Source organism: Culex quinquefasciatus, chromosome 3 (genome assembly GCF_015732765.1).
Source record: "Culex quinquefasciatus strain JHB chromosome 3, VPISU_Cqui_1.0_pri_paternal, whole genome shotgun sequence".
Classification (NCBI taxonomy): domain Eukaryota; kingdom Metazoa; phylum Arthropoda; class Insecta; order Diptera; family Culicidae; genus Culex; species Culex quinquefasciatus.
Genome location: NC_051863.1, coordinates 156,036,776 through 156,063,132, shown reverse-complemented (window position 1 = coordinate 156,063,132; position 26,357 = coordinate 156,036,776). Strand labels below are relative to the sequence as shown.

The window sequence follows — 26,357 nt, the reverse complement described above, 5'->3', positions numbered from 1 at the left end:
TTAGATATTTTGTTGAAAATTGTGTCCGTAATCATAAATGTTAACTATATTTTCAAATGTATATTGTTTTATCATTTTTTAAGGGGTCGTCCTCTAAGCTTATTCCCCATGTTTATAGGACCTTTTCAAATAAAACTCTAAAATTGAAAATTTACATTACGAATTAAAAAATTAGAAAACAAATAACTCACTGCAGATTTCACCGAGAATCCAAATGTACGTCACATGTTTTTGCCCTCGTTGACAGGAGTCGGCTGCTGCCAGCCACCACTGATAAGCCAGACTCTGACTGAACTGGCTCCGTTAACGACCACGACAGCGCACATGTTCCGACGGGCCCGTTCCTTGCGAGCGAGAGAAAGAGAGACCTCGCGCACGGGCACAGGTCTCCGACGGGCGCAAGCGAAATCCGATTGTGCAGAAAAATTTAAATTGCCCCCGCCGTGCGGTTCGTTTGGTCAGTCACAAGTCGAGCGTTGAGCTGGAAACATTCGAAGAGTCTTTTTGAGTTTTGAAACCTTTTTTTTTTGTTTTTGAGCAGTCAGTTGGTGGTATCCTGTCCTGGGTCAGTCGATTCCTGTGGTGCTAAGAGAAGAAGAACTTCAACAAGCGAGGAACTTTATTCGGAGAAGTTAAAAGTCGAATTCCTGAATTTGTTACCATTTCTTGACGATTTTACCATCGTCGTCGTCGTTTACTGCCGTGTGTGATATAATACAAGTATATAAACGGAATTTCTGCAGAGAAAAACCAAAGAGCCTCAAAGGAAATTCAAAAAGAAGGCATCAACCGAGGTGCTGTGTGTTGTGAAAATCTGCGCAAAAGCATTAAGGTGTTGGGTTGGAAGAAGAGAAAAACCAGCGCGCCATCGGTGTAGACGAGTGAAGAAAACCGTATAATTGATAGGCTTGGAACTCGGACGTGGACACGGACCAACAGGTACACAGGTAAATATTAACCAACTGGGTCGGCCGGGGTCAAGTAGAAGAGAAACAAGATGAGAAAAAAAATCAATTTTAAAATGGGGAAAAGGTTTACAATACAATCAGATTATTACAAATATTTTTCTTAGTATTTGTATGCACACATGAGTAATTCTCTACCAAAACCGGAAATGGATGTTATTTGTATTTTTTGATTTGGCTCAAACTTTGTGCGGGCCTTCCCTATGACCAAATAAGCTATTTTGTGTCATTGATTCACCCATACAAGTCTCCATACAATTTTGGCTGCTGCCCATACAAAAATGGTATGTAAATATTCAAACAGCTGTAACTTTTGAGTGAATTTTCTGATCAATTTGGTGTCTTGGGCAAAGTTGTAGGTATTGTTGACCATTGAGAAAAAATAGGTACACAAAAAAATTGCAGATTTTTTCATCAACTTTTTCTTTCACAAAAACTCAATTTCCCAAAATAGGGTATATGACCCTATTTTGGACCTAGTACCTATTTTGGACCTATTTTTATTAATCGAGGTAGTTCAGGCTTTTAAAGTACGAATTCACTGAATCCAACCAACAGAAAGTGTAAGCAGGATCGTTTTGTAGCTTACCTCTTCCAAAAATGTTAACATTTTTGGTTATTTCCGCTTTTTCAGCCACTTTTTCCAATGCCATCCGTATTTCCTAACATTTTCCTAGCACATCGATTAGGTCCAAATATTTCGGCTTCGTTGCTTATCGGATTTGGCTCGCGACACCTTGATGATTTTTTCTGTTTTGCACTGACACCAAGCAATTTCGTCCGGTTTCCGAGCCATGTAACTGTTGTTTATTCAATTCTTTTATGTTTTTCATCACTAAACCATTGAAATAACTATTCTATTATCGAAAAAAACTCAATTCAAAATATTTTTTCAAATCAGCCGCGTTGGATGAGTTTTTGGAGCTACTTTGCCGTCGGTTCAAGGCTATCACCAACACATGTATATCAAGGTGCTGCCAGTTTAGTTTATCAATTTATTTCGATATTTCATTAACATTAATTGAAATTTTTTAATGTAATATTTTGAATTGCATTCCTTTACTGTAATTATTTGAAAGAAATCTAAGCTTTAAAAAGCAAATGATTAACAGAAACAATCAAAATGTGTTTTTTAAACGATAAAAATCCAAATTGATGATAGAGATTTAGATGATTGTAAGGACCGATTGCAAAGTATCCCAAAATTTAAACTGATGTTGATTTATGTTTGTCTTAACATCATTATCACCAATTTAGTTGCATATATTTTTAAAATTTGCTTCAAAAAATGCAAACTGGCTACCACTCTGTGTGGCTACCCTGTTGGAATTGAAGAAGAAACGATTGAAAAACCTAAAGGGTCTAGTTCATTAAATCGTCAGCTGTCACCATGACAGGAGCTGTCAACATGGCTTACGAGTGGTTTTTGAAAAAGTCGTATGAATTAAATCTAAAAAATCTTGAGTTCGTTTTAAAAAGATCCTAAGTGCTATTTGTAAACAAATCAATTTTTCGATCAGTTCTCGATCAATTTGCGAATTATAAATAAAAAATGCTTTGAATTGTCATCTGCACGTCTTTTAAATGCTCTTTACTGGAAAACAAACAAAATTTGGTTTGATTCAGGGAAAAAAAATCAAATAAGTGTCGGAGATCGTGATGGCTGTTACGACGTATTGCAAACTAATCAGAGAAATATACATATGGAAAATAGATTTTTGTAAGTTTTGACTGATTTTTGCATATCTATCAATATACAATTTTTAAAAATACAGGTATAACGTATTTTTCACAATTGGCAGCGTTGGCTTGTAATAAATTACACTTTTAGATTTTACCGTGTCAATCATGTTAGAAACACAATTGAACCAGCTTGAAAAATATGAATCTTCCAAAACATATTATCATAAGAGGTTAATACGATGTTAACTTTATGAATTTTATTATTTGAGACATATCTGATTACCGTAAATCTGGGTGACTTTGATAGGTTTGAGATTTTTCCGCTAAATGAAGAGTACAAATTAAATACGTACGGAATGGTATGAAATCATACTGACTGTGGTAGAGAAGTGCTCAAAGTACCTCATGAAGAACTTTACATGAATATTTTTGAAAAGTTAATTAACTATAATTAAGAAAATTTTGATAAATAGCATTATTTTAATCTTCTCAAAGTGTCATGATTTTCTCAATGAACATGATTTTGAATCGTAAAACGGAATGCATTTTCGGATTCTTCGGACAATCTTCTACTAGGAAAAGGTAAAATAAGTTTGTAAATAATAAATATTATTAAATATTATTTGTTTTTGAAACATAATTCAAAAAAATCTCCTAATTTAAAGGCATTTTCATTAAAACAATATAAAATGTAAAAAAAATTGATTCGTTCTTTGAATTCAGTAAGTCTATAATTTGTGGCAGTGCGCGGCCGAATGGTTACGCTGTCCGCTTTGTAAGCGGATGATTCTGGGTTCGATTCCCATCTGCTGCAACCTTCCATCGGATGAGGAAGTAAAATGTCGGTCCCGGCCTTGGTTGTTAGGCCGTTAAGTCATTCCAGATGTAGGAGTCGTCTCCATGCCATAAGTACAAACAACACACCAAACCAAGCCTACTCCGGTGGAATCGCTGGCGGCGGTTGGACTCACAATCCAAAGGTCGTCAGTTCAAACACTGGGGTGAAAGGTTCCTTGGAGTAGAAAGAGGTTTGGTTGCTCTCCCCATTCAAGCCTTCGGACTCCTAGGTTCGAGCAGAAACTTGCAATAGAGACCACAAAAGACCCGGGGGTCGTTAATGTGGATGGTTTGATTTTTTTGAAGTCTATAATTTAATAAACAAAACTAGTTTCAACGAATTTTAGGCAAAGTTTTGAATTTTTAGCAATTTTACCTAAAATTTATATGTATTATGTTAAAAAGCTTATAAACATAGTTAACTAAATATTGACATAAATGATTTTCTTAAAAACTATATCAGCAACCTAAGTGATGATAAGTTCGAAGTAAAAATAATGTTTGAACACCTCAAATCTGTTTTCAACAAGACAAACTATGACTATCAAAGGCACCCTGGTATTGAAACAAAGTTTTTTTTTCAAATATTACATTGTTTTTAAAAATGCAACATGTAGTTAAACTTTTTGTCAAGCAACTGTAAAGTTTAACATGGCAGATGAGAAAGTTTCACACCAAGTTACAAGCTATAATCTCCCTTTAAAATTTCTTCATTGTTTAATCATATTTGAACTTAAGCTCTGCGTAAAATTTAGAACCTTTTTTCATTGTAACTTGTTATGTATCTCTGTCATTCATTTGATTTTAAGTTATGGTGTTTTTATTGCGACTAATAACGGGTTGTCTTTTATGTTCTAATGCTTGAACAATTAGGTCGTAAGAATACGCAAATTGCAAATAGGACAGATATCTGATAAAGATCCTGAGAACCATGCGAAATGTCTTGACGCTTTGCATAGTAGGTTCAAAATAGGGCCATATACCCTATGTATTTTTTGATTTTCGAGATTTTTTTTATATGTTTTAGGGGACAAAAATCCGCAACTTTTGAGCCATAGAGAAACATGGTCAAAAATCTGCCGCCGAGTTAAGAATTTTTGAAAAAAAGTGATTTTTGGAAAAAAAATAAATTTCATGCAAAAACAAATTTGACGTAATTTTTTTAATCCAAAATTGAATTTGCAATCGAAAAGTACTGTACAGAATTTTTGATAAAGGGCTCCGTTTTCAAGATATAGCCACCGAAAGTTAGATTTTAGCGAAATATTTGCAGTTTTTCGATTTTTAAAAATAGTGACCATGTTTGACCATTTCTAAAAATATTTTTTTTTTTGAAAAGTTCAGAAAATTTGCTATAAAATTGTCTAAGAGACATTCAAAATTGGACCTTGGGTTGCTGAGATACAGCCACTTTAAGAAAAAGAAACACGAAAATTAAAAAAAAATAAGACTTGCATTTTAAATGGGCGTAATATTCAATATTTGTCAAAAAAAAAATGGTCGAAATCGGCCGATTTTGTAAAGAGTTGCTCAAGTTGATTCAATGACACAGTCCAGACTGGATTATCGGAAGCCTCGATTATGCGAAGTTTCAATTATTTATCTGAAGGTTTCTAAAGACTTTCGGATCATCGAATCATAGGGTAGGAATCGATCTTGGATCTAAAATTTCCAAATCATTTTAGAGCATCATATCATAGAGTGGTCATATTTGAGCGCAACGATCCAAAATAAGCACCCTTAGTTAACTTTTTCAAGGAATGTATATTGATATACAGTATTTTTGTTTAAAAAAAATACTTTTGTGGTAGATACTTTACGCAAAAATTTTCACTAACGTTCAGAATATTTTGAAATTAATTTAAAAAAAAATCATTTAATAACAACACCGTAATATGTGTTGTAAGTTGTTAAAATAGCTGATCCATTTTTTTTTTAAATTTTGAGTATTAAATTCCAAAGGTTTTTAAAAATCCAAGAATTCATGTAAATTTATCTTTTTTTTTGTTTAATGACTGTTTCTGCACTAAAATTAGAAAACAAACAACAAATCTATAAATCGAAGCAAATAGCAAATAGCGCTATATCTCAGAGATTATGTTCATGGCGCTATTTGAAATGTAAGCGACGAAATTTCTATACTTAATCAGTTTTTTAGTATTTTTAGCAAAATTCAATAAAGTTTGCTTGACATTTTGTCGAACAAAATCTTTTTTTTTTTTTTTGAATTTCTTCAAAACATATTCGATTTTTGCCATTTCCAAATGTGAGGCGTTATTTTTAAAATCCTTTAATTTAACCTTCTACTGGCCACATTTTTTTCTATTTTTTTATTTTTCCCGTGTTTGTAATTTTGAGCAACTTTTGTTTCTTGTTAAATTTTTAGTATTTTAATTTGCATCCACCTTGTTTAGTCTATGTTTTTTTTTTTAATTTATATTTATTCAGTTTTCTTTTCCATGTACATTCATTCAGTTAAAATATTATTGAGTGTCCAATCACAATCGATGACTTTTCACCTCAATATTTAGTTTATGTTTGTTTTCGGTAGTATTTGGCCTATTCTACCACCTCCTATCATTATATTTTTCCCATCTAATTTTTTCATGATTTTACAGTCACTTTTTCAATATTTTGCTTGTTTTTCACAATTTCTGTTGTAAAATGTCACCATTATCATTTAAATTGTAAAAAAATGCGTATGGGCATAGTCTGGGACAAAAGAAAATTTGCTGCATGCTTCTTTTTACTTAAAAATAGGAAATGTTAGTAAAAAACACAGCCAAAGTTGACCCCTGAAAAAATGACAATTTAAAAAAAAAACATTGGCAAAGTCACATAAAACAAGTTAAACTTCCAACCTATCAATTTTCTAAAATTTTAAGAGTCCTTCTTTCCAATGTTTTTAAAGACCAAAAATTGGTTGAAAAATTGATTTTTTGCGATTTTTCAAATCCAAGCCCGTTTAAACGTGAGGTTGGGTTTGTTGAGGGTTAAAATACTCTTATCAGAAAAATGGAAAAATATCATAAACTATGCAATAACTTAAGTCCGTAGCTTTTTTTCAACGTTTATCCAAACCAAACGGAATCGACGTAACACCTTATAATGTGGCCCTCTTAAACCTTGCGGTTTCGTCAACGGTTCCACAGGTGTGTATCGTTCTTTTTGCGACAAGACTCCGCCTCCCGGGTCTCCTAAGTGTGAAGGTATGGCACGGGGAGAGGGCACCGAATACCTATATTTACACTTAGAATTTTTTGCGTCCGCCTCGGGATTCGAACCGACTGGATTGTGAGTCCAGTGCGCGGTCCGATTGATCCACACAGGCAGACAATCCAAACCAACTAACCAACATTACAAAAATAAGTGTGTCATGGCATGACAGCCAAACTTTTTTCTAATGTTGGTACCACTGCGCGATTTTGACATTTCGGGCGTGCACCATTCATTACGCCACCTTTGCTTAAAAGTCTGGATATATTCTTTTTGTGAAAAATTAGGTTTTCTCAGTGTCACCATAGCTTAGCCCTATTTTTTTAAATGACGATATCTCGGAAACTATTGGTTAGATTTTCCATGATAAAAAAAAACCAATTTTGAAATGTTCTGTGATTTTTGATTAAAAAAAATTTTGAGACCAAACTTAACAATATTTCACTTATTTTCAGTTTTTTGACTTGATTTTAAAATTTCAAATTTATTTATATACCTCGCAAAAAGCTGCAAAATCGTCAATATTTTTTTATTGAAAATCGAACCGAGATATCGCCAATTGAAGGAAGAAGGCTGAGGTGATAATGAGAAAAACTAATTTATCACATAAAAAAAACTTCGAGAGGCAATATCTCAGCAACAACCAATCAACAAAGTCTTCAAAAGACATTATAGGGAATTTTCGCAGCTTTTTTTGGACTTTCATCTTTCATTATTATTTTTTAGATTGTGAAAAATAAAAAAAGGTAAAAAATGTATGCGTCTAAATGCTTCAAACCAGAAAACGGCGCTTTTAAATAACAAAAATTGAAAAGTCATTTTTGGATTGAACCTAGAGAACTAAATCGAATTATTCGCTCTACGGTAGAGCATCCAATTTCCCGGGGTTACTAAATTCCCGGGAAACAGGAAATTTTCAACAAATTTCCCGGGAATTCAATTTAACGAAAATTATTCTGATCCTGTTCTGATCAATCTTTTGCAACAAAATTGTATAGAACAGCTACTATAATGGTCAAAATGAGTGTGAGGATCAATTGATGGCTTGACTACTTGTAAAAAATTATGCAACTTTGAGAAAATATATAAACTTTCTAATTTTTATACCGTCTTTCTTTTTTTTCAAATCAATGCTTAAAATTGCTTTTAAATTTTTCTCAGTGACCATAAAGTTAAAATAAAAAAAAAACATGCAGAAATTTTGTTTGTCATGGCAAATAACTTATCTCAGAACAAGTATTTTCAACTTGTGAAAAAATAATTAATCATTGAATTAACCTTAAAAATATAATTTCTAGCGCTTTTTAACTTGAAACACTATTTCATGAAATAACAACTCAAAGTTTTCAAATATTTGGAGCGTATTTTTGAAATATAGTTGCATTCTTTGGGTAAATTTAGTATGTTACGAAGTTGTTTTTTAATGGTTTTTCATGGTTTTATAATATGATTTTAGTTATATGGTATTCAGCCTAATAAATTAACAAGATTAAAATAAGTTTGAGTATTTAAAAGTGGATGAAATTAAATGATATTTTTTTCATATTTAACTCAAATATTTCAAATGATATTACAAAAAAAAACGTTCATTCCATAACAGCGTAATTTTTGTTGTCAAACATATAAGTAAACAATATTGCTAGTGGTGAATGCTTCAGAAATAAATATCATCTAAATTAAACCTTGACATGAAATTTACAGACAAACTGATTAGTTTAATATGAACAGTAGATTGATACAGTGAGTCAAATATTTGTCCGTACCCCCCCGTACGGGAAATGTTTGTGATATAAAAGTACATAAAATTCGACTAAAGTGCCATGTTTTATACATCAATCGACGCGGCAAAATGTCCTCTTTAAGACATTGTCATTGGATTTGCAAAAAACTTTTTCTTGAAAAATACAAAAATTGTTTACTGAAAAAAGTTAAAAAAAGAGGTCAAATAATTGTCCGTACCCCCCTAGTAAAAGTACAAAATCTGATCGATTTAAGTGAATTCATTTATGAAATGTTGTTTCAGTGTCAAATACTAGTACCTTTAGCCAGTTTGTGACAACTTTGAACTTCTGATAAGTTTGTTTAGTTAATTTATATTAAAAATTGGATTAAATTTAGTATTTTAAAGTAAAACTTATCAAAACATTAATCTAATCTAATCTAATCTAATCAGACCCTAGCGCAGCCAATCTTTCGAAGGGATCCTGGAGAGTACCTTAGGTTAGATGACGCCTAGCACTCTTCTTGTCATTTATTAACACTTGTAGTGCGCCATTGCATTGAAAATGCATTAAAACATCACAAGCGTTAAAGCGGCCAGGCCTACTGCGTAAAGCCGTATCGCAGAGATGACTCGTAATTGGGTTGAGTTTGAGCACTGAGTGTTCGAACAACAACACAATTCTGAATCGACAGGGGAGGAAGAAGCGTGGGGACACACCACCATACGCTCCGAGATTTGTTTGTATTCGTTGGGAGCACCATGCTAAGAAGGTTTGGTACTCCGGGACCCTCTGGGATGGGACATTGTATTTCCACAAATGCCCTGGACACTATTTGCCGTGGTTATAGCGCCACAACACGCTCTAAAGTAAAACTTATCAAAACTATAAAAAACTATTTTTTAAATCTATTTTTCAACATATTTGTTCAAAATATACATTGATTTCATCTTGTTTCGACTGTTAAACAAACGGATTGTCTCTTTTTGTGGTTCTCAAACTTGCAATTTGAGCCAATTTCGTTCACTACAGCCCGATTACGATTCCCTAGTCTGAAATTTGAAATTTTCAAATTCCCCAAGCAAAACATTCTGACCCAGAACGGTACAGAAATTCTCAGCACGGAAAGTGAAAATTTCAAATTTCAGACTAGGGACTCGTAATCGGGCTGTAGTGGACGAAATTGGATGCTTCAAATTGCAAGAGGTGGGTTTTTTGTCCTCTATCTGATCACCACAAAATTTCCCTCCGAGGGGTTGAACCGGTTCCGGGACAATCCGGATTGTTTAACGGTATTGTTCGAAACAGTATTTTGGTCGAAAATGTCAATAAAAGATGAAATCAATGTATATTTTGAACAAATATTGTTGAAACTTGTTCAATAGAGACTCTTACAACACAAAATAGCAATTTTATAAAAATAGTTGTTTATAAACTAATGTTTTGATAAGTTTTACTTTAAAAACTAAATTTAATCCAATTTTTAATATAAATTAACTAAACAAACTTATCAGAAGTTCAAAGTTGTCACAAACTGGCTAAAGGTACTAGTATTTGACACTGAAACAACATTTCATAAATGAATTCACTTAAATCGATCAGATTTTGTACTTTTACTAGGGTACGGACAATTATTTGACCTCTTTTTTTGACTTTTTTCAGTAAACAATTTTTGTATTTTTCAAGAAAAAGTTTTTTGCAAATCCAATGACAGTGTCTTAAAGAGGACATTCTGCCGCGTCGATTGATGTATAAAACATGGCACTTTAGTCGAATTTTATGTACTTTTATATCACAAACATTTCCCGTACGGGGGGGTACGGACAAATATTTGACTCACTGTATAAATAAAATCAAATCGAAAAAAAAACTATTTCTTCACAGCCTGTTTTTATGACAAGGTGCCAACGGGATGGTAATCAGAGGTCAATTTGTCACTCCTGCATACATTTTTGAATAATAGTCGAGACTCCGGCAACCAAATTCAACAAAATTTCGGGACAATGCACAGAATGGTGAACCAAACAAAACATGTTTGTTACTGTTTACATTGCGTGCTCTATGTTTTGTTTGTTCAAGGTCAAACATTGAAACGCATTTTTCTCGAAACGTCAAAAAGCGACATACGTCATTTTTATGTTTAGTTCGGCCTTATTTGATAAATAATAGACAAACAAACCTCTCACCCCATTTACCCCATAAATCGGAAGGCTCGCCGGTTCTCTCAATAACTACGTGCCCAAGAATGTTGTTGTTGTTTGCTCTCGGAGGCAGTTATTTTGTTCGTATTTTGTTTTTAATGACCCACCACTGCTTCGACAAGAGATGAGAAATATAAAAAGGCAACAACGCATACAGCCGGTTCCACCACGTAAACAAACCATCGTTTACAGGTCAGAAGCCGGTTTTGGGTTTTTCTATGGTGGCTCTCTGTGTGGTACACAGGTGAGCATGTCTGAAGGTGTGTCCCTCGCGGACACGTGTGTATTTGCGCAGACCCCGACGGTTGTGTTGTTCATACCGTGAAATGCGATTTTTACGATTTTTCTTTTTATCTGTTTTGAAACCATTGAGACATTGCAGAACCTTGTTGAGTTGAAGAAACGCAATGACACTTTTTTAACCCTAATGCGCATTGCCATAATGGCGTCGCTATAAAACGGCGCGCAGGTTAATCCCAAGGTACTCCACTGATCACTTGGAAATTTTAATTCTTCAAACACTTGAGGGCGATAATTTGAGCGGTACTGTTCGCGATTTAATTAATCGACGTGTACTTGTCAACAACTCGATCGTTCGATAAACGCCAATTAATTTACACGACCACTTTAAGAAAAACAAGATCTACCTAAGTGTGCGCAAAGTCAAGTCCTTTTTTGAAGTGCACTGCACAAGAGTGATCAGGCTGTTATCAGGCTGCTAAAAGTACCCCACGGAAACCAGCAAACTCGTGGACATACTTCGGGTCTATCAGCAGGCAGCTTCTTCTTTTAAATAATTAAAACGCTTTGATAAGGATTAACGGAGAGGGAAAACCACACGACTGGCGATGACTAATCGAACAGGGGATTTCTAAAAGGAGAAATTGCTACTCTTTATGAGAACTCCAACTTGAGCAAATAAGAACACTATTTTTGGTCAAATAAACTTTAAACTGCAAGTTCATGATGACAGCAAATATTTGGGCATTCTTTCGCAAGCTTCACGCTTGGGATAATTTTCGAGGTGACTGCTGCTGCTTATAAGGTCGTCGCCATCGTGCTAACTTGTCGTACGTGCATTTTGGGCCAAATTGAGTTAAGAACGCCATTTTGTGCAGCTCACAATGCCTCACCTTTTGACCTTCACAGATCCCCAAAATTCGTTTTCAATCCTGAGATATTCAACAAAAACCGAAAAAACTCCGTGCATTTTTGTCACTTTACATATGAAAGAAGTTTCAATCTTGTCACTCCATGAAAATTGATGTAAGTGCGACAAAAGGCCAAAGGGATTTCAGGCCAGGAAAGTCAGGATGCGTTTGTCGCACGTACAAGCTAGACTACCGTAAACATTTGTAATTATAACTCGGGACTCCAGTAACCAACTTCAACCAAACTTTGGGACAATGCACAGAATGGTGAGCCAAACAAAACGTGTTTGTTATTGTTTACATTGCGTGCTCTCGTTTTTTAATATTCAAGGTCAAACATTAAAACGCGTTTTTCTCGGAACGTCAAAATGGCGGGTGCGACATGATAGCACGACGACGTCGAGGTGATAGTGAAAGACCCCAGAATGAGTGAGCAAGTGTGAGGAATATTGGCACGAAGACAGTAGACATGATGGGGATGGTTGAATTACGAAGTTGGATATGGGTAATTCACTACCAACTCACATCTCACACGAAATCGGGAAAAGTTGCCCCGACCCCTCTTCGATTTGCGTGAAACTTTGTCCTAAGGGGTAACTTTTGTCCCTGCTCACGAATCCGAGGTCCGTATTTTGATATCTCGTGACGGAAGGGTGGTACGACCCCTTCCAAAACTTTTTTTCGTAAAATCGCAATAACTCGTGATGTTTATTAGCAAACCCCTTATGTCAATATATCAAAATTTTTGTAATTGTCTGCTCTGCAACTTGGTACAACATTGTTACACTCTAAAAAATTATCCTGCAAAGCTAGAAAAAACACGAAATTTTAAAATGAAAAATTTTGTTCTAAATAAAAAAATTACCCTTCTGGGTCAATATAGATTCGAAAAGTACATTAAATTTCCCATAAAAAGACATGTTCCAAATTTTTTTACATTCAAGTAACGGAAAATGGGAGAATTTTTGAAATTTGTTTAGTGTTTTTTCGATGAAAATACGTTTTTTTGTCGGAATTCTGAGTACGCCATCAAATCGGGCGTATAATTTTATAAGTCCCTTTGACACCAAATTTCTATCTCATCACTGTTTCAGGCTGCAAATTATTGAAAAACACCTCTTTTTTCGCATGTTCAAAAATGGAAGGGGTCGTACCGCCCCTCCGTCACGAGATATCAAAAAACGGACCTCGGATTCGTGATCAGGGACAAAAGTTACCCCTTAGGACAAAGTTTCACGCAAATCGAAGAGGGGTCGGGGCAACTGCTGTGTGAGTTGGCGGAGAATTACCCATATTGAAAAGAGGAAATCAATAAACCAAAGTTTTTGGGGTGTTTTTGGATACTCCTGACACAAGGCGGTTTCAAAAACACAAAATAAGCTTAGATCTGTCTTTTTTTTTTTTCTTGAGCTGATATTGAGCATTCTTGTGCAATGAAAAACTTTACTTGTTCTGTTTTATTTTTCGTCTTCTTCAATTTTTAGCATTTCTTACATCCTATTTTTGTGTTTTTGGCATTTTTAACTGATACGGTAATTTTTAAATTTTTAAAACTTGTTTTCTCTAAAGATCAGAAAAACATTAATAGTCTAGTTGCTAATATATCGTCGTCTAAATTTCAAGGCTTTCTTGTTGACCCTTTGAAACCCAAATTTTGTCTATTTTTTTCTCTCAGAAGCTGTATTTCTGCATCCGTAAGACCCTTTTTATTTTCTTCAAGCAAATGTAGAGCAATTCTCTGCGAAATCGGTCTTTTTTTTAGAATTTTAATTTTTGTATTTTTTTGATCCGACTGAAACTTTTTTGGTGCCTTCGGTATGCCCAAAGAAGCCATTTTGCATCATTAGTTTGTCCATATAATTTTCCATACAAATTTGGCAGCTGTTCATACAAAAATGATATGTGAAAATTCAAAAATCTGTATCTTTTGAATGAATTTTATGATCGATTTGGTGTCTTCGGCAAAGTTGTAGGTATGGATATGGACTACACTGAAAAAAGTGATACACGGTGAAATTTTTTTTGGTGATTTTTAATTTCACTTTTTGTCACTAAAACTTGATTTTAAATCAAGACTAACATTTCAACAAGACCAAACATTCAATATTTAGCCGTTTTGATATGTTAGTCTTGATTTAAAATTTTTGAAAATATTTTTTTCGAAAAGATCGGAAAATTTCAAGAAAGTTTCATATTTTGACATTGTAAATCGGACCATTAGTTGCTGAAATATCGACATTAGAAAATGGTGGGTTGTTTGGGTGAGACTTAGAAAACATCAATTTTCGTGTTTTAAAACCTTTGCATGGCAATATCTCAGCAACTAAGGGTCGTATCAACAAAGTCCGGAAAAGCAAAATATAGAGAATTTTCGCAGCTTTACAAAAATATTTTTTTCAAAAGTGGGCAAACATGGGCGTTATTTTTAAATAATCAATAACTGCGACTATTTTGAAAAAAGTTACCAAAAAATGGCTATAACTTGAAAACGGTGCACTTTATCAAAATTTCACTGAAGTACTTTTTTATAGCAAATTCAATTTTATATCGAAAAATGAAATTGAAAAATTTTTGCGACCAGTATTTCGATTTTTATTCAAAATCAGTTTTGATTCAAAAATTATAACTCAGTCGAAGATTTTTGCCCATTCTGGAAATTTCTGAAAAGTTGGCATTTTATGTTCCCTGAAACATATCAGAAAATGAAAAAATAGTATTTTTGCAAATCAAGTTTTAGTGACAAATCGTGAAATTAAAAATCACCACTTTTTTTACCGTGTATCATTTTTAGTGTAGTCCTTATCCATACCTTGCCCAAGACACCAAATCGATCAAAAAATTCCTTCAAAAGATACAGATTTTTGAATTTTCGTGCATCATTTTTATATGAACAGCTGCCAAATTTGTATGGAAAATTTAATTGGACAAACTAATGATGCAAAATAGGCTTCTTTGGGCATACCGAAGGCACCAAAAAGGTTTCAGCCAGATAAAAAAAAAAAACAAAAATTAAAATTAAGAAAAAAATACCGAATTCGTAGAGAACTGCTCCTGTGTAACCTAACCCCATCTCTAGACGGACTTGGATCTAAAAATTCGCCAATTTTTCAAACGATTTTTGACCTTTAAAAAGCATTGGAAAGAAGAACTCTAAAAATTTTACGGTTGAAAGTTTAACTTGTTTTATGTGACTTTGCCTGACTTTTATTGTTGGTAGTTTGACTTGTTTTTTGAGATTTCAAAAAAAAAAATGTGTCCACGTGGTTTTTGGATAGTCCCATAACACCAATCAACAAATTTACTTGTAAAACTGTAAACATTGTCAGTAGATGGTCCAGCTTGGTTATAACGTTACAGGTATTTAAAAACTTGTACTTTTTCTATTTGAAAAATGTAGAATTAAAAAAGTCTCAAAATATATAAATCAGGTGAACAAACTTTAGCATTTTATTATCTAAGTTTCCCAAACATTCTAATTTTTCCAAAAAAATGACAACTCTGCCGCATGAATTTTAACAATCTCGTTTCACTGTCAAGATTCAGCTGAATATAAATATTGAAATAACAAGCCAAAGTTTCAACATTTGCATGGAAAAATTGTTTTAAAATGCATTTTAATACTAGGGGAAATATACCCTTTCTAATCAAACACCTATCTTCGTCATGTGAAGAGTTTGATGCTTGATTAAAGCTTCAAACATACTATTTAGGATTTAAACTTACTAGCAACGGCACCGCCTCGAGTAAGCACGCAAATTTATGCCATTTACTGGCCAAAAAGATCAAATTTAATGCACTTTTGATCATAATTTGTATTTTGCGAGACCATTTCTCATCATTTTGGTGGCACACACACATCCACACGCAAGATGAGAGGTTAACTGCTTAACGAAAGTTTTTTATATTTTTCACTTGCGCTAACGATTTTAAAACGCTTAAGATATAAAATTGCTTCCAACTACCGGCAACATGTTTTTTGCACAATCTTTAGTCACTCATTTGACAAATAATCCCGAAAATGTAAATAATTAGCAAGCGCCATAAAAAAACAAACGCGCTAAATCTTTTGACGTTTGAATTTTGACGACCCATTCCAATCGAAGGCTGAAGAAAACCGAGCGAGAAGCGAAGGCAAATAAAGAACAAACATGCTGGTGCAGCGCCTGTTAGAGTGAGCCAGTGATGCCAGGAAACTTTCGCTATAAATGCTACTTTTCGTGAGTGTTCGCTTAAAATTTCATCAATTTTGGCAGCACTAAGCAGACCCAAATGAGCGCTGGAAGAAAAAAAGAACTAAACTGAAAATAGAAAAATGGCCCAATGCACTCGACTGGTTAGAATGCATTTGGGAAATATTTTTTTAAATGCTTGTAAATGAAAAAGCATAACTTTTGATAAAAGTGAAAATAAACAGAAATGTTCACAAAAAGTTGCTCTATTCAGTGGTGTACTTTGATTTAGAAATTTCAAGGAACACTCCAGATTATCCAGCATCATTCAAGCACGACCGCTTATTAGGCTTAAAATGGGTATATTTCCCCTAGTTCAGTTTTCAATCATTAGACTAAAAAAAAAAAGATATGACGAAAACAAAAATTTTAATGAAAAAATACTTCTTGCGATAATAAACATCGAACATTTTCAAAAATTCAATAGATTTTTAATTGAATCCAAACATGCTTAAATTTTTTCTAAAAGCAGGGAAATGCATTTTAAATTGATTTCAGCTGATTGTACTTAAATTTCCATTGAAATTTTGAAGTTATTTGAAATAAATTGTTTTGCCCCCTGATTTTTGGGGCCAACTTTAAAGGAGGGGAGACAAAAACTTTAAATAAAATTTGTACTAGCCATATGATGACGACAATTTTATGGTTTGTAGTTTTGTTTGCCTTAAACGCTGAACAAACAACAACAAATCGACGAGAATAGATTATTTTCAACCAACAATTGTGTTTTTCTTGTTTTCCTCCAGCGCGGATAATACCTCCTGTCCTATCGACCGTTGCAATCTCGTGGTGCGACTGAACAACAAAACACAAACAACAACCGATAAAGGGAGTGGAGAGAAACGATGACGTCGGTTATGCGGATTGAGGATGCTGAGGTGGCCGCCGCCAACCAGGAGCAGTACCTGCGCGGTCTGACCAAAACATTCACCGGAATCGAGAAACCGCTGAAGGACGCCCCCCAGTGTGGCACGTTGACGGAACTGATTGCCGAGCTGCACAGGGTGTTCGCCGAAGATCGGGTCAACATCGAGTACGTGAACCATCTGATGATGAGCTACAAGAGCAACGCGGCCGAGTGGCGAAAGTTTGCCAAGTTCGATCGTTACAGGTGAGGAATGTTCTGTAGCTGTACGAACTGGACTGATGTGGTCCAGTAATTTTCCACTTTTCAAACTGGGCAACTGATAACTGGCACGGGCGGGGGGGCAATCAGCGATTAAAACACGCCTGTCAAAACAGTCGTTCTTGTTTGGGCAGACGCCGCTAGAAACAGGTTATTGATTGATGGTGGGAATAAAATTTATTTTTGAAATCATAAAAAAAAATCAAACTATAATAAAACAAAATTAGTCAAACTGGCATCACTGTAATTTGATGAATGCTGGATTTATATATTATTTGGTTGGAAACCACTGCATTTTACAAAAAAAAAAACTAATCACCTCCAGTAGGGAAGTCCCAATCGTGTTTAGAAACGTGTTGAAGCTGTAGGTACCTAGTTGCAACGCGTGTTAAATAAAAGTATATAAAACAATCTTGAAAATGCACCCTAAGCCATTCGTCGTGAAGTAGTCAAGAAAAAAAAACCACTTGCAATTTTTACAAAACATAAACAACTCATCGAAGATGCACTTCGAAACCAATCTACACTAATCTTCTGATGCAAGTACTTCAGAGAGTTACTACAAGTGTTGAGCTCTGTGTACGTACGACTATGTATTCGAAATAAAATAGACTTGACCTGACATTTTTTTTCTTCTTCTTCAAAACCGTTGTTTTTAATAACTCTTAACTTTTAAGATATTATGAGTTAAGTACCTGTTGATTTTTTTTAATCAACCCTAGAGTAAAATCAAACAAGCAAAAAAAATATATATAATATGTAAGGGAAATTCGGAAACAAACATATCTGAATTTATTTCAGAAGCATTTCAGATGCACATAAAGAAGAACGGACAGAAATTTTGCCATCAAGCATTGGTTTTTTGAAAAATTGAAATGCAGCAAAAAAAATTTTAGTTTGGATTAAAAAAATACCATTTTCAACAATTTATAAATTATAGCTATTTTAAGCCTAATTTGAAGTAAATCTGGAATATTATTGCTTTTATTTATATAGTGCCCCAAGATTATTATTTTTGAATAGCTGATATTCTCTAAAAAATTTGTATTTTGACTTTCATAATTGGACAATTAGTGGCAGAGATACAGTCTGGCAATGAATTAAATTTTATAAAATTAGATTTTTCTAAGTGTCCTTAAATAAGCTCTTATTTCAAAGACGACATGCTAACAACCATTCGTCAGATATTAAAATATTTGTAAAATTTTCCGATCTCTTCAAAATTTTAAAATCATGTTTTCAGTGGCTAGTAAGCCACTGCTTTGATTTTTTTCACATTTTTTGATATAATTTTTTTTTCACTTTTGAGCAGTTTATTTAAACTAAATGACCCGAAAATTACAGCAATTTAATTAACTTCGATGGTTGTTTTAAGACTTCCGAAAATTGAGCTGTAGCTGTATAACTTTTTTTCAAAAGGTTGTTCGAACGACAAAACAAAAAGAAACGCAAAAAGCAACACTTTTGACAATTGCAGCCAAATCCTTTACTTTTATAAATTGAAATATGAGCAACAAGCTATACATATTTAAAAACGTTACTTAATCCACCTTTAGGTGCTTGATGCCTTCCCCACATTCATAAAGTGTACATATAAATAACACTAACTTGATCAAAATATCTGAGATCCGGCTTCCAAAAAAGGGAATTATAACACTAAAGTACTTATAACTTTTGATACGGTTGTCAGATCTTCAACGTTTTGGGCTCGTTTTTTAGAATAACTTTTGAAGTACTTTTCTGAACTTCATAATATTAACCAGGGTATTGTAGGACGGATCCAGGGTTACAAGGTCAAAATTTAAAAAATCTGGCAAAGTATCGATTAAAAATCTGGAAAAATCTGGCAGTAAAAATCCCCAGTAAGGTGAGAATGGCAAAAAGGCTCTAGAATTTTTGTCACGATTTAAAGCCGAAAGGTGTTTTTTTAGATATTCAAGAATGAAAAAACTATATTTCAAATCTGGCAGCCCTAATTAAAGATGTGGGCACTTAAGTTAAATTAGAGCAATTCTCTACCAAAACCGAAAATGGACTTTATTTGTATTTTTTGATTTGGCTCAAACTTTGTGGGGGCCTTCCCTATATGAGACATGACCAAAGAAGCTATTTTGTGTCATTGGTTCACCCATACAAGTCTCCATACAATTTTGGCAGCTGTCAAAAAAAATGGTACGCAAATATTTAATTTATTTATTTCATCTTCGGCACTCGCCGCACAGACTACAACTTATGTCCTATTTTTAATCCTAGTTTTAAATACACATTTTGACATTCCAAACACAAACACATCTGCTACATCATTAAACACTCGACAGCAAGCACTAAGGGGACTATAATAACCGTAGTTCGTACGATGGCCAGGAACTTCAAGAAACGGAGCAGGGTTGCGCAGATTACGAGCTGGGATGTGTAGGGTGATTTTATCGCGAAGAGTAGGGCAGTCAATATTGCACGACAACAAGTCGAATACATAAATTCGCTGTAGTAGAACCCGTCGTGATGCCAGCGCAGGGAGTTTAAGCCGCTCACAGTTGTCATCGTACGAGGAGAGTCCTTGAGCCCGCACCCATGGCAGGCGTCGCACAGCAAATCTGGTGAAAGCTCGCTGAATCCGCTCGATCCTTTCAGCTTGCACGGCGTAGTAAGGTGCCCATACTTGGACGGCGTACTCTAGTTGACTCGAACTAGCGAACAATAGATTGTTTTAAGCGCGAACAGATCCACAAAGTCAGCTGCATTTCGACGAAGAAATCCGAGGGTGGCAAAAGCTTTCGCTGTTGTCAGTGCAATATGTTCGTTGAAGCACGCTTTGCTGTCGATCGTCACACCCAGGTCCTTGATAGTGTTCACCCGTTCAAGTTCGTTTTGGCCCATCCTGTAGCTACTCAAGAGAGGTGTTCGTTTGCGCGTGAAGCTTATGATTTTGCATTTTGTACGTTGACCTCCATTCCGTTGGCAGTGCACCAGCGTAACAGGCGATCGATGTCTTGCTGGAGTGCACAGCTGTCGAGAGGCGAGCTAACTGATCGGAACACTTTCAGGTCGTCTGCGTACATCAGCTTGTCCGACTCGAGGACACTGCACAGGTCGTTCACGAACAAAATGAAAAGTAAGGGTCCAATCACGCTGCCTTGCGGGACTCCGGAAGGAATTGCGAGGAGATGAGAGGAAGTGCATCTTACTTTGACGAAGGCTTTGCGATCGGCAAGGTATGAATGAATCCATCGGACGATCCATTCTGGAAGGCCATAGCGTCTCAGTTTCTCCAGTAAGAGAGCATGCGGTACCTTATCGAAGGCTTTAGATAGATCCACGTAAACAGCGTCAATTTGTTGGCCTTTTTCAATGTTCGTCAAGAGTGTTGAAGTGAAGAGGAGAAGGTTGGACGTTGTTGAGCGTCGCTTAACAAACCCGTGTTGTTCGTTGGCGATGATTGGCTTCAATACTGGATAAAGTGCTCCATGTACCAGGTGTTCAAACAGTTTAGCAAAACCACTCAAAATTGAAATTCCTCGGTAGTTCTCGACTTTGTGAACGTTGCCGGCTTTATGTATTGGCGTAATACTAGCCAATTTCCAAGCAGTGGGAAATGTGGATTCTGCGAGCGAGCGGTTGAAAATGATAGTTGTGGGAAGAGCGAGAGAAGCCGCACAGTTTTTCAAGAAAGATGGATGGATACTGTCCGGGCCGGGACCTTTAGTAACATCAACATCATCAAGGGCTCTTGATACATCTTCTATCGAGAAATGTACTACTGGCAGATGCAAATCATGAGTTGGTATGTGATCTACAACTTCATTGCACGGTGCAGGGAGAGGTAGAGTAAACCCCGCTGAAAAAGTCAGCAAATAAGCTGGCTTGCTCTTCCACAGAGTTCGCCTCTACGCATCCGTTCGAGATTTCAGTTGGAATCCACTACCTTTTTCTACTCTTCAGGAATGTCCAGAAAGAGCGAGGGTTTTGCTTAACGTCTGTTTCGATGCGATGAATGTACTCACTAAAAGCTGCATTTTGTTGGGATTCGTAGAGCTCTTCCAATTCACGCACTTCTGCTATATTTGGTTGACAGCGTCGCTTGTGGAGTCGGGTCCTTGCTTTCCTGAGTCGGTTTCGTAGATTTCGAAGTGTAGCGTTCCACCAAGGCTTACGGTTCGATGGAGGATGTAGTCGTCTCAGCGGCGTGTGGAGTTGAATAACGTCGTATAGTGCATCGTAAAAACGGGAAACTGCTTCATCCAGTGAGCAGTGAGCAAGTATGCCAGTGCAGTTAATTTGTGAAAGTGCGAGGTTAACCGCTTCAAAGTCACAACGAGTGAAGTCGTATGTTAAGCTTTCGGTAGATTCTGGTACAGGTGTCACAGCGTCGTCAAATATTAAAACACATGGTCGGTGATGCGGGTCAAGTTTTAAAATTGGTGTGGGTGGCTCAATGAGACCAACAGTACGTGCATCACTTACAAACACCAGGTCCAGGAGTCTTCGGTTGCAGTTCGGCAGGTTGAAGATTTGCTGTATCCCTGTTGCAAGCATAGACTCTACGAAAGCAATTTCTTGCTCAGCAGATGCGTTTGTTGGCAGGTATCCGTTGATGTCCAAATCGAAAGACCAGTTGAGGTGAGGCAGATTGTAATCGCCTACAACTACGATGGTATCCGAACTACTCGCCATATCACAGATTTTCTGGACGGAAGCGGAGTGCTTTCGATAAACGTCGGGCGAAGATCCTGGCCGAATGTAGGTGCAGCAAATGTAAATCGAATATTCGAATATCTGTAACTTTTGAATGAATTTTCTGTAGGTAAGTTGTAGGTATTGTTGAGGACTATTGAGAAAAAAATAGCTACACGGAAAATTTTTTTTTCAAAAATTCATTACTCGGCGGCAGATTTTTTGACCATGTTTCTCTATGGCTCAAAAGTTGCGGGTTTTTGTGCCCTAAAACATATAAAAAAATCTCGAAAATCAAAAAATACGTATTTTGTGAAAATGAGTTTTTGTGAAAAAAAATTTTAATAAAAAATCGGCATATTTTTTTTCCGTGTAGCTATTTTTTCTCAATAGTCCTCAACAATACCTACAGCTTTGCCCAAGACACCAAATTGATCAGAAAATTCTTTCAAAAGTTAGAGATATTCGAATATTTACGTACCATTTTTGTATGGACAGCTGCCAAAATTGTATGGAGACTTGTTTGGGTGAACCAATGACACAAAATAGCTTCTTTGGTCATAGGGAAGACTCCCACAAAGTTTGAGTCAAATAAAAAAATACAAAAAATAAAAATGGTCGAAATCGGCCAATTTCCTAGAGAGTTGCTCATTAGCCTCTGACTAGAAAGTTTTCGGCGAAAATGACTTCCTGAGTTGATCTTCTATAAATTGTTTGAAAGACTACTTGAATGAGGAAAATATTTCAAAAATTTTGCCACTCTATCTAAACTCGACTCTGCACAGTAAAAAAAGTAGAATTTTGGAATGATGAAAATTTGGTAGGTTGAATATTAACTCTTTTTTGAGTAATATTACCAAAAAATGTGTAAAAATGTGAACCTGATGAATGTTCACCAGAAACTGATGAAAACTCTACATTTTCTGATGTTAGATTACCGTAAACTGGGGTGACTTTGATAGCCCAGGGTGACATTGATAGAAATTTGATTTGGCCTCTAATTTTGATACATCCAATGTAACAGTCACATTTTTGCATATATGTTTGAAAAACCTATCAGTCACCATGGGCTATCAAAGTCACACCAGTTTACGGTACACTTTTTTTACACAAAATCTGTCAACATTCCTGATGAATATTACCATCATTTTTTCTCTCTGTGTGACCAAAGTCGAGGGGAGGAGGCGGCAAAACAAATTAAACAAAGCCATAGAAAGTTTTATTTTTTGCGAAAAAACAAGTTTTTGCGGAATTGCATAATAAATTCAAAATATTAGCTGCAGAGATCAAAAATTTTACTATGAATTAAAAAAAAATTATATTTAATACATTTTTTAAAGTATTTACAAAATCACATGAAATAGTTTCAACTATCAAACCCCCAACACTCAAAAATTTGAAAGAAAATTTAGGGTTTGATGGTATGACTTTGTTTAAAATAGCAACATTTTTAAGGAGATTTTTTGACTAACATCTCCTCTGCCCATGTTCACATAAATGTCCCAAATGCAAAAACAGCAAGCTGAGAAAAACGCATTTGAAGTTTGTCCCACACATAAGGCTACGTGTTAAGTTTTCGTGAAAAAAAATGGATTTCCTCCTGATTTCTAGAACAAAGCTCTGGATATTATATGCTTTTCTGAAAGAGCACACGATTTTGAACCAAACTGCATAATTAACTAAAAAACGATGAAAATGCATATGGGACATTTATGCGATCATGGGCAGTCCCCCTTTTGTCAAAATAAGTATGCAATATTTGCTGTTGTGTCCTGGACTGTGTTTGAAAGCAATTTGTTATAACTGAAAAAAAAAATAATTTTCAAAAAATCAAGCAAAACATTTTGAAAGTAACTGGAAAATATGGAAAACTAATATTGCGCAATTCTCACTAACTTGGTCTTGGCACTGAATTATTGCTGTCGATCGCACTATTGCGATTGTCAAAATGGCTTGGGAAATTTTAATTTTCTAAAAAAATGATCAAATTGAGCCTGCTCACCTGTCAATCGCAATTTTAAAGTGCGAATGTCCATTTTGGTGGATACTGCGATTGGAAATGTAAATAAACAACTGGTGGCTGCCTAGTTTTTTTTTTTAAATTTTACTGTCAAAATTGCGGGCCAAATCCAAGTTACAGTGCAAGGATCAATACTAATAATACTTTTAGAAAATAAACATTAACGGAAAGATGAAAACGAAAAACAAAATCCTTTAACACAAGTTATTCAAAATATCATCATAAGGCTTTCTAGTTAAAAATTTACCAACACATTCTCACTTCTGAATGCAACAGAAGTTGGTTTGTTTGCATCAGAATCTTCTTTCTCTTTCTCGCAAGATTTTTGTCATGCGACTTATTAGGTTTTACACCGTGGCGTCATTTGACAGCTCGTGCACACTGTTTACATGGTCTTCGTCGATTGTCGACGAATTTCCCCGAACAAAATCGACGACCGCATCGAACTGTGCTAAGTTCATGTAAACAGTGCACTCCTTTCTAACCTCAAAATCGACCAACCCCCCCCCACCCCCCTCTCCCCATCGTGGACAATTTCCATACAAATAAAATCTTTTTAATGTGGAGCGTCCCTTACCAAGTGCATACATTGCTTTAAGAAGAAAAGGGCCAATAAGCAGTTAAAGTTTTTCTTTTCAAAGTTCTGAGAGGATCCAAAATTGGTTTTAAAATTTTCTCTGTCCAGGAAACATGTCTTTAGCAGCCAAATTCAATAAACTTTGGCCGGAATTCATAAATTTTAATTTGGTATTTGAATAATAAACCTGTTTATTGAACCAAACCCACGCACCTGATTGATTATTCGATTCCTGCAGGAGGTAAACAACAATTAGCTTATCGCACACCTCACAATTCTTCGCGGGGGGCTAGATCGAGCCATTAGAAACAACCCCCATTACCCATTTCTCGGTCCCGCTTAGATTTATCTGCACACTAATCGGTCTGAATCCACCGGCTGATAACAACAAAGCCAGCGCAGAAAATGGCATTTTGCACTACGCCGAGCAACAAGGTGCGAACTTTATAAGGGGGGTCGATTTGTTGTGCTGTTGATATCATCGCAGATAAAAGGACGGAACGGGGCATTTCAACTTAATAGCGAGCCCCTCTCTTGAATCACACAAAAGGAATCAATGAGCAGTGTGTTGCGATCGTGATATAAGTTTGATGCACACAAAGGCTGTTGCTACCTATAGCAAAACAAAGATTATATTAACTAAGTTGAGTTCATAAAAGTCGTAGATTTGCCAAATTAAGTGTCTTATCACGAAACGCACCCTTGAATCAAAACTAGGTCTAGGTAGTTTAATGTTTTGTTCTGCGTAAGTCAAGTTCACCGTTATCATACGGTAGTCCGGCTAGCCGGTACGCCCAAAATCTTATCGCTCGATAATCTGGCAATTTTGGTAAACACTTTGATTAACCTTCGCTTATCTCTGCAGTGACAGCGGCGCCGCAATAAAGTGCGACACTCAAATTGTTCGCCGCGAGTTCAATAGAATTGCCAAAATAAAACAAGGTCAACCTTATAAACTCGCTAATAGTGGATTGTTTTACCCCATTTCAGGTACACTCGCAACCTGGTCGATGCCGGCAACGGCAAGTTCAACCTGATGCTCCTGTGCTGGAATGAAGGGCACGCCTCCGCGATCCACGACCACGCCGACTCGCACTGCTTCATGAAGATGCTCAAGGGCGAACTGACGGAGGTGCGTTACGCGTGGCCCAAGGACGCCACCGTCAACGAGGACGCCGCGGCCAACATCGGCCAGGATCCGGAGGACCAGGAGTACAGCGGGGACGAGCTGGAGGAACTGTCGCGGACGACGCTCGCCACGAACGGCGTGTGCTACATCAACGACACGCTCGGCCTGCACCGGGTCGAGAATCCGAGCCACTCGGATGTGGCCGTGTCGCTGCATCTGTACTGTCCCCCGTTCGATACGTGCTCGGTCTTCAACAAGCAAACTGGCAAACGCACCAAGTGCAAGGTCACCTTCTGGAGCAAGTACGGCAAGCGGGAGGAGCAGGTGAGATCGGTCTGACTGTGTTTGAATATTTTGAAATTAACTTTTTTTTTATTCGACAGACCGAGTAAACGAAACCCAGAACTGACGAAAGGTCCACCAAGCCTGGGGCTTTCACAAGAGAACAGAAGAGTGAGATTTCTACAAGACGCGGTCATTTCCAGACAAAAAAAAGATGCACCCATTTTATTATTACCAATTCCTTAGAAAGTAAGTTCGGATAGTTGTGTGAGCTGTTACGACGACGACGTAACTGGGTGAAAAGGATATTTTAGCAGCGAAAGCGAGCATATCTATTCGATTGGATAGCTAAAACTAAAGTGTCGTTATATTTTTCTATGTTGCATTTAGAAATTATGCATGTTTTTGAGATAAATTTTGGAATAAAGATATTTAAAATTTCTAAGAGTGCAGAATTTTTTACAAGAAAATAATGAGAAAATGTCTGTCTGGAAATGATGCTGACTTACACATTAGTCCTTCTCTTTAATAGAACAAAGGGTCGCACGC

General features: G+C 36.0%; 1 protein-coding gene across 1 annotated transcript; it reads left to right on the top strand.

Moving 5' to 3' along the window:
* Positions 1 to 443: 443 nt before the first annotated feature.
* LOC6054413 (cysteine dioxygenase 1) lies at positions 444 to 26,253 on the top strand. Its single transcript, XM_038259355.1, has 4 exons — positions 444 to 947; positions 16,750 to 17,114; positions 25,388 to 25,850; positions 25,910 to 26,253. Exons 2-4 carry the CDS (start codon positions 16,849 to 16,851, stop codon positions 25,916 to 25,918), a joined length of 738 nt encoding a protein of 245 aa, XP_038115283.1. The 5' UTR covers positions 444 to 947; positions 16,750 to 16,848; the 3' UTR covers positions 25,919 to 26,253.
* Positions 26,254 to 26,357: the final 104 nt, after the last annotated feature.